At 40.9% G+C, this 9,612-nt stretch overlaps 1 protein-coding gene across 1 annotated transcript in view; it reads right to left on the bottom strand.

The window, feature by feature from the left end:
- Positions 1–2,414: 2,414 nt before the first annotated feature.
- Positions 2,415–9,612, bottom strand: part of LOC125048403 (tuftelin-interacting protein 11-like) — an 8,256-nt gene continuing 1,058 nt past the window's right edge. The window contains exons 2-4 of the mRNA XM_047647084.1: positions 8,545–8,687; positions 5,646–5,851; positions 2,415–4,751 (exon numbers count right to left, since the gene is read on the bottom strand). Of these exons, the coding sequence (XP_047503040.1) occupies positions 2,537–4,751; positions 5,646–5,851; positions 8,545–8,685 (2,562 nt within the window). The 5' untranslated portion in view covers positions 8,686–8,687 and the 3' untranslated portion in view covers positions 2,415–2,536. The remainder of the gene's footprint in view (positions 4,752–5,645; positions 5,852–8,544; positions 8,688–9,612) is intronic.

Below are 9,612 nucleotides of genomic sequence, written 5' to 3'. Positions count from 1 at the left end.
TAATTATTAGTATTATTGACATTACTAACAGAAATATTAGATATCAGAAATATTTATGTATATTAAGGAAAAGGGTAAACAGGTGAGGCAGGTAGTGCTCGTAATTGGCTCATTGGTGATTTAGTATTTGCGGAGCCATCTAAGCGTAAAAACAATAAATTAAACTCGCAGTGGGCATGGCATGTATGTATTTGAATTATGGGAAAAGTAAATAATGAGATTCTTTAGTGAGGGAAAGGTAATTAATGAAATTCTAAAAAGGGAAAAGACAAGTGGTTGGATCCTTGAATGAGGGAAAGTTAAAATAAATGAGATCCTTGTATTAGTGACTGATAAAAAAAGATTATTGTGTAAGGGCAAAGTCAATCATGAAGTCCTTGAACATCCTTGTAAGTTTGTAGAATAATAATAAAGTCTTTTCTTCCACATAGCAGTGAATTAGTACGGCTGAGCAAGGACTGTAAGATTTCCTCATCCATAACATCTTAAAAAAAAACTAAAAAAAAAACTTATAAATAAATAAATGTCAGCTATGATCAATATAATGCTGACTCCTTTCTAAATAAAATTGATTATTAGGCAAACCCTAACCTGAATCTAAACACCACACAGGTGCTGATAAAACAATCAGTACATACAAACATTACAATTGTTTTCATGGGTTCTCAACCCCTGCCACAACCTTTATAATGAAAGCACATGGTTACTATATGGTAATACCAATTTTCATAACCAATAGTAGCATACAATGTCATAAATACCTTGTTGTTTTTGTTTAATAGTTGACAGCATATTCTACTAGCTTTACTACCTCTGCCGCCTTATTTCACACAGTATGCTAAAGGATTAATAATAAGCTAACAGTTTCTCTCTCTCTCTCTCTCTCTCTCTCTCTCTCTCTCTCTCTCTCTCTCTCTCTCTCTCTCTCTCTCTCTCTCTCTCTCTCTCTCTCTCTCTCTCTCTCTCTCTCTCTCTCTCTCTCTCTCTCTCTCTCTCTCTCTCTCTCTCTCTCTCTCTCTCTCTCTCTCTCTCTCTCTCTCTCTCTCTCTCTCTCTCTCTCTCTCTCTCTCTCTCACACACACACACATCCACCCACACCTCTCTCTATCTCTCTGTATTTTTCAGTTGATACCATAATAAATATGCTCCTTTTTATGGAAATAAAGACAGAACATTTCTTCTGTACTAAAATTTAATTGATTTTCATTTTCGCAATAGAAATGAGTTCTTGGCAGGTGCATCTGGGTAAATAAGAGGTTAATTATGATATACTGAGAAATGAGTTCTTACCCTGACAATGCCATTTTTATGTTTCATAATTTTTGTTTTTTCCTTGGCTTTATATGAGTATCTTTATTTAACTTAATTCACTTTACAAGATCATAAAATTCATTAGTGTTCATTGCTATTAAGCCATATTAAATGTTCTACTTTTACACACATACACACACTATATTGACTATATACAAAACCCTAGAAATGAATTGAGACACCAATGCGTTTGAGAGGAAAAGTTTTCAATAATTTCCTGTTATTCTGTTTAAAAATTTAAAAATCTCTGTTCATAATTTGTTTCTTTGATCTTTGGATCCAGAATGATACAGAAATGTATTGAACACAATTTCATTGTAAAATACAAGCAGGGCCAGGCCTTTCTGGTGAAGGAATAAGCACAATAGTTCATGGTAGGCTTCTAGAAACAAATTTCAGGTCTGGTTTCAGGTTTGGAAAGGTGGGGCTTAAATGATTCCATAAAATAGCACGTATTCTCAAAACCCTGAATGTCTTTCCCAAGCACTGAAAAAAATCCTAGAAGTTGGGACTTTTCTTGCTGTATAAAGAACAGCTTTAATTTGCCTTCATCAGTATCTGACAGCTGAATGTAACTCAGACACTTATCTGCTCCGAACCTTATTATTAGTTGTTTCAGCATAACCAACAATTTTACCAGTCATTCTGACACCGGCAGTTCATTCAAAAATGAATCTTTGCCAGGGGCCTTCATATAGGTGTGACTTCCAAGTGCACAGTTCAGGGAATCTTCCTGAAATTCATATCTTAGTGTGTGTGTGTGTGTGTGTGTGTGTGTGTGTGTGTGTGTGTGTGTGTGTGTGTGTGTGTGTGTGTGTGTGTGTGTGTGTGTGTGTGTGTGTGTGTGTGTGTGTGTGTGTGCGTGTGTGTGTGTGTGTGTGTGTGTGTGTGTGTGTGAGTGAGTGAGTGAGGGGGGAGGGGGGGTGTATCAGAGACTTGGCAGGTGCATCTGGGTAAATAAGAGGTTAATTATGATATACTGTAATGATTGTTTCTAGTATGGTATATATATGTTTTTTTGTTTTTTTTTTTCTTTCAGAACAATAAAAACAAAACTATATATAAAAACTATACTTGTAAAGGGAAATTTAGAAAAAAAGAGATTATTTTTTTAATACATTTAATTACTTGTTAACTTGGATAAAAGATACAATTCAACTTACAATCTGGAACAACATGTATACTACAAAGTAGGGTACTGACAACATACCTACAATAAATATGACTAAGCATCATCCAGTAATGTTGTGAGGCTTTTGGGCATCCATCCTCTCTCTGTATGAACATATATGACATTTTTGTTGAATGATATATTAAGTTTGCCACACCTATACACAGGTCTGCCTTCATGCTTGCGCTCTGGCAATGGTACAAATACAATGCCTCTCTCTTGGCACCTTCTCTCCACCACCTCTCGCATGCTGAGTGTCTCTCTGCGTGCGCTGTTGATGATGTCTGCCCAATCCTTGGAGCACTGGATGGGGGGAGAACCTGGAGGAGGGGGAGGAGGAGGCTCACTCAGTTTGTCAAGGCCAGCCAAGAGGAGGTTGAATTGATCTGTGGCACCTGGCTGGTAGCTCAGCGCACGACTGCAAACCTCCAGGGCTTGCTGGAACTTTTGGCGGACCTGTAGGTGGTTAGCCACACTCTTGGGCATGAGGTCTCTCCAGCCTTTATACCACGCAAGCACATCAGTATGTGAAGGGTTGGCTGAGAGCCATGTGCCAAGAGCCTGGTACCAGCGAGGGAAGAAGCACCGCTCCAGAATGTCTATGGAAATTTGGGCAGTGAGGAGGTCATCCCAATCAAGGAACCAGTGCCAGGGATCCAGATTTTGACTGTGGGGGGTGATGGTCATTTCCATCAGTGCTGCTTCTAGTTTGGGCTGGATATTAGACTGGATCAAATTAGTCATTGAAATGTCTGTGAAAACTCTTTTCCATGGCTGCAGCACCATCTTAGCAGACCGGTCAGATGGATGCCAGTGAACGAGGGCAGCTGAAAGTTTCTGCCTGATGACTGGGTACACAGACTGAAGGTGATCCACTAGTAAGGGCAGCCAGGGATGAAGCCATGTGTGTATAGGAACAGTATCCTGCCTGGGATTCCAGTTATGCACTGCCCGGGTGATGCGTGGCAAGATAACGTGCTGAAGCAAGTGCCCCTGAATCCACACAGGTACAAGTGGCACATTCCAAACTTCCAGCACAGCCAGGAGTGGGCCACAGTCCCGAGGCTCCCAGGGCCCCATCACAGTGGACCGCACAGCTGCAGCCCATGTCTCCCATACAAGATGGTGGTAAGGGTCCATGGGCATGTCTGTCCCAGGCTGCTGTTGCTGTTGGCCCCCTCCCAGGTCCACCAGCTTCTGCCAGGTTGCAAAAATGTCCTTGTGTGCTGCAGGCTGAGCCAGTGGATTCCATGTCCTGAGCAGCTCTTTCAGAAGAGGCGTTATGTATGTGGGTGCTAAGTAGGGGACCTCGTATGTGTTGTATATCTTGGGATAGTCCCGCTTCAGCTCAGTGAAGATGGATGCTGCCTCGCTCAGGCTGAGGGTCTGTTCTTTGTGACGAGTTTCCAGTCGCTCAACAAGAGTGAGGGCTTGGTCAAGGCTCTCCAGTTCCTTCTTCTCTCTTTCTAGTAGAGTCTCGTACCTTTCCCTTTCATGGTTTAAGTGGACAATTCTGTCATTCTCTCTCTCCTGCGTTCTGGCATTCCTAACAATGTCATCCTCACATTTCTCCAACAAAATCTGAAGATTATGCAGCAGTTCTGGTAAGTCAAAATGCTCATATCTTTTCTTCTTGTCCTCCTCATACTCATCTACAATACTCTTCTGGCCTGCAATGGCATGGTAGCTGCTTAATACACGGGTCTCTGGTCCCGTCATATCAATAACCTTGGTCTTGGTGATGTGGCTGTCATCCGTCGGCTTCAGCTTCTTGGTCTTTCCCTCCTGGATCACCTCCTCAGCACTCTTGTACACGTACTTTATCTTCTTTTTGTTCCCTGTCTTCTTCCACTGCTGCAGCTGTTCCTTGAACTTCTCCTTCTCTTCCTCATCTGAATCGTGTACTGGGAAGTCTTTGAGGGACCTCTCATTCCTCTCCGACCCATAGAAACCAATAGCTCCCTTGCCCTTACGTTTGTTGGCTTCCACAGGGGTGGCAATACCCTGCAGATTCTTACCCAAGCCTTTCCCTTCCTCAAAACCCATCTTCTTGAGCAATTTGCTACCAATGCCTGTTGTGTACTTTTCCCAGTCGCCCAGACCGCTACCCAAGAGGCTGGCATTTCCCGCTCCGCCTGGTCCTCCTCGACGCATTCCCGCAATGTCATTTCTCTTGGAGGATGAGGAGGTGGTAAAGGACGAGTATGCAGATGCTTTCTTACTTGCAAAGGATGTGGGGAGGTCTTTCTTCAGGGGGGGTTCCTCATCACTGAAAAGGAATTAAATGCCACCGTAACAATAAGGAATCTTCAGTACAAGTAAGTACATGTCCAAATTGTAATAATGAACATAAAATTGAAAACAAAACAACAATAATAATAGTGAGAATAACAATATCAACAACAACAATAATAGGGGGAGGGAGAGGAACAGAAAGAGGGGGGGGGGGAAGGGAGAGGGAGAGGGGGGGAAGGAGAGGAAGAGGAGGATGGAGAGGGAGAGAGAGGGAGAGGGAGGGAGAGGAAGGGAGGGAGGGAGTGAGAGAAGAGAAGAGAAGACAAGACAAGACAAGACAAGACAAGACAAGACAAGACAAGACAAGACAAGACAAGACAAGACAAGACAAGACAAGACAAGACAAGACAAGACAAGACAAGACAAGACAAGACAAGACAAGACAAGACAAGACAAGACAAGACAAGACAAGACAAGACAAGACAAGACAAGACAAGACAAGACAAGAAAAGAAAAGAAAAGAAAAGAAAAGAAAAGAAAAAAAGAAGAGTAGAGTAGAGTAGAGTAGAGTAGAGTAGAGTAGAGTAGAGTAGAGTAGAGTAGAGAGGAGAAGAGAAGAGAAGAGAAGAGAAGAGAAGAGAAGAGAAGAGAAGAGAAGAGAAGAGAAGAGAAGAGAAGAGAAGAGAAGAGAAGAGAAGAGAAGAGAAGAGAAGAGAAGAGAAGAGAAGAGAAGAGAAGAGAAGAGAAAGGAAAGGAAAGGAAAGGAAGGGAAAATAAAATAAAATAAAATAAAAGAGAAAAATGAGTGAAAAGAAAAGAAAAGCAGAGGGAAGAAAAGAAAAAAAAGAAGAGAGAGAAAGAAAAAGCAAAAGAAAGAAAGAAAAAAAAAACAGAAAATGAAAAAGAAAGAAATAAAAACTCCACCCACCTAGAGTCGGCGCTGGCCCCAAACATGGGCCTCGGCATCAGCTCGGACTCTGACTCCTCATCTTCCTCCTCCTCGTCCTTCTTGTCCTTATCCTTCTCATTTTTCTTGCCCGCCTGTTGGATACCACCGGGCACAAAGTTGAGGCCGCCCCGAAGCACACGCGACCGGGGCACATCTGCCGGGGGTGGGGCGTCTTTGTCATCACCCTGCAAGTATGGGTTCAACAGGGATGATTAAAGTATGTACAAACACACACATGCACGCACACATACACGCACGCACGCACACACACACACACACACATACACACACACACACACACACACACACACACACACACACACACACACACACACACACACACACACACACACACACACACACGTACATATACGTTTGCCAAAAAGGGAGCAGCTGTGTGTAAGTCTCCCCTGCCAGCTCATAGCCTCTCCATCATCAAGACTTCTGCAATGTCTCCTCGTGGCCACCCATGGAAACTAGGTACTTTGTGGTCCTAGGCTAAACTATGGAGGCTCTTGCAACAGCAGGAGGCCCTAAAGCTACAGAGTCATGGCCCCCTGGTGTGAGGACACACCTTAGCTTCATGCTAATTCCTACCCCTTGCCCCCTGGGGTTAATGGGTGGCTTCCTTTTCCAGAACTTTGAAAGGTCCCGTATATTGAGGATTTCTGCCTCTTGGTACCAGTGTTCTGGCCCATATCACTGGACTTGGTACAGCACAGTAGGTAGTGGCCAAAGAGATCGACCACATCCTCATTAGCACTGTACTGCTGTGGGATATCTTCAAGCTTGAAACATTCAATGCAGCTCAAGAATCAATTGGTGAATGCCCAAGGGCAAGACAGAAATTCATCTCGCAGGAGACACTGGAAGCCACAGATGGTTGTTGTGCAGTTTGTCTGACAGGGGATCATGAACAATCTGGATTCCTTCTTGGAAAGTCTACAGTAAACTGTATCCTGGCGCTTTGAGTCACAGTAGGACGCCACCATGAGTTTGGGTATGGGCTGCAATACAGTGCATCACAAATCTTTCTGGGAGGTTCTATGACTAAGAGTAATTCCAACAAGGATTATTGGATTAATTACAAGCCTGTATACTGGTACTGAAAGTGCTGTAAAGTGTGGTGGGGGCATGTCAAGCTTCTTTTAGTTCAAGAGTGAGGGAAGGCTGTGTTCTTGCACCAACACTTTTCAACACTTGTACTTGAACTGGATACAAGGCAGAGCTACTGTCCAAAGTCACTGTGGAGCAAGTCTAGGCAATATTAAGGTTACTGACTTTGACATTGCTGACAATGTTGCTATTCTATCTGAGTCTTTGGAAACCCTAGTAGTGGCCCTAGATGCATTAGCAATAAAGTGAAGCCCCTGGGTCTTGAGGTCTCCTGGACCAAGACCAAGATCCATGACTTTAGGGGCCTGCAAGAAGACCCTGTTCAAACAGTATGTGCTTGTGGTAAAGAGGCCTGCTAGGAGAACCTGCTCAATCAGTATGTGCTTGAGGTCACAGTTCAGTTCATGACTCTGGGCTGTCAGACCAGGAAGTCAGTACATAGACTGCACTGGCAGCAGGGGTCATGAACTGTCTCAACATGAGTATTTGGAGAAGCTGGTACCTGTGCAGAAGAACCAAGCTACCTGCCTTCAAGGCCCTGATACTGCCAGTTTTACTATATAATAGTGAAACCTGGACACTATCTTGTACCTTGGAATATAATTTTGATGCCTTTTGAACAGACCCTTGTGCTGAATCATTGGGTACAGGTGTCCATGTGTCCAACCAATGGTTACACCATGAGACTGGTACAGGACTAATTAAATGCACAATCTGTGATTGTCAACTATACAGGCACCTGGCTCATTTCCCACAGGATGACCCTGCACACCTGGCTGTCTCTGTTTGAGACAATCCTGAGTGGAGGAGGCCTGTGGGATGACCTAGGAAGTCATTGCTTGAGCAAATTGATCAAACCTGTCGTGAAGAGCTAGAGATGGGCTGAGCCCTTGCCTGGCAGCTCGCCATGAGGGACCCTCATTGAGACAAAGGGTGGATGTGGCTATGTGTCGCATTATTCCAATTATGATGATACATATACATACACATACAAACACCCACACACATATATTTATATTTAAATGCACACACGCATACTATATACATAGACATATATATGTGTATGTATGTGTATGTGTATATATATGTATATATAAATATATGTATACATATATGTGTGTGTGTGTGTGTGTGTGTGTGTGTGTGTGTGTGTGTGTGTGTGTGTGTGTGTGTGTGTGTGTGTGTGTGTGTGTGTATATGTGTGTATATGTGTGTATATGTGTATATATATGTGTATATATGTGTATATATATGTATACATATATATGTATACATATACATACATGTATACATATTATATATACATGTATACATGTATATATATTATATTATATATATGTATATATATTATATATTATTATTATTATTATTATTATTATTATTATTATTATTATTATCATTATTATTACATATATATAGATATATGTATGTATGTATGTATGTATAGATATATGTATGTATGTATGTATGTATGTATGTATGTATGTATGTATGTATGTATGTATGTATGTATGTATGTATGTATGTATGTATGTATGTATGTATGTATGTATATTATATTATATTATATTATATTATATTATATTATATAATATTATTAAATTATATTTTATTATATATATTTGTATATATATTATATTATATTATATTATATATATATATATATTTGGTCTCTTTTTATTTCCAAACTATTCATTCCTGTATCAATTAATTCACTGATCTATTATTATTAAGGACTAATGATTTTCCCCTAAACCCTTACCTCTTCACCATCGCTGGTACTGGCCCATATGCCGTAGATCTGCTGTTCTTTTGTTATCCTTCTTCCCGGGCGGTGTGTGTTGAACTCATTCTCCAAATCGTAGTCTGTCACCTCGAACTTCTCCGTCTCATTGTCTGACATGCCTGCAACAAGAATGGGGCCTTTGATTGAAGTGTGAGTTTAGAAATAAGAATTTGGAACCCTTTTTTTTTTGGGGGGGGGGGGGGGAATTCTTTCTCTACACTGTTTTCCTTAAGTTTAGTTCGTCTCTCTGTCTCTGTCTCTGTCTCTGTCTCTGTCTCTGTCTCTGTCTCTGTCTCTGTCTCTGTCTCTGTCTCTGTCTCTGTCTCTGTCTCTGTCTCTGTCTCTGTCTCTGTCTCTGTCTCCCTGATAATTTATTGTCAAATAAGGAAACCATCTAAGTTTTAACTTACCGGAATAAAAAAATTACAGGTTTGTTGTTCTTTGACAGAACACTAAAAATATGAAAAGAGTGGCAATTACTTGACTGGATGGAAAACTGTTGGCTATCCATCACAGATCAGAGTAGAATAGAACATGGCCAACATGATTACATCAAAGAGTCTGATTTTCAGAACCACTGTATGCGTGGTAGTAATATTGACCATCATTATTTATTTTTATTTTTTTTTATTTTTTTATTTTTTTTTATTTTTTATTTTTTTTAATATGCTGGGTTTCTAGACTGTCAAATCATAGGCTAATATACAAAGAGAAATGGAATCATCCACTGAATTACAAACGTGTTACCTTAAAAGTATTTAGTATTCATCTGTACGAAGTTAACTCATAACACTAGAGTCTCCTCTTATAATGATTATGTCTTTGCAATGCCGTAGTACTTATTGAAATTATCCTAGAACTTATTCCTATCTCTGCATTTGGGGCACTTGATGAGTTCAAATATCAGGCTTTGATAGATACTGTCTATTTGTTCTGTATATCCGCTGCATGGCATTAAAAATGACCGGGAATCAACACAGCACTTAAAATAAAACATTTCTCAGTGATGTTTGTTGCGGAATGGCGTTGCAAGGACTCAAATCT

This window comes from Penaeus chinensis, chromosome 43 (genome assembly GCF_019202785.1).
Source record: "Penaeus chinensis breed Huanghai No. 1 chromosome 43, ASM1920278v2, whole genome shotgun sequence".
Lineage (NCBI taxonomy): Eukaryota > Metazoa > Arthropoda > Malacostraca > Decapoda > Penaeidae > Penaeus > Penaeus chinensis.
This window is presented reverse-complemented; position numbering and strand designations above follow the sequence as displayed.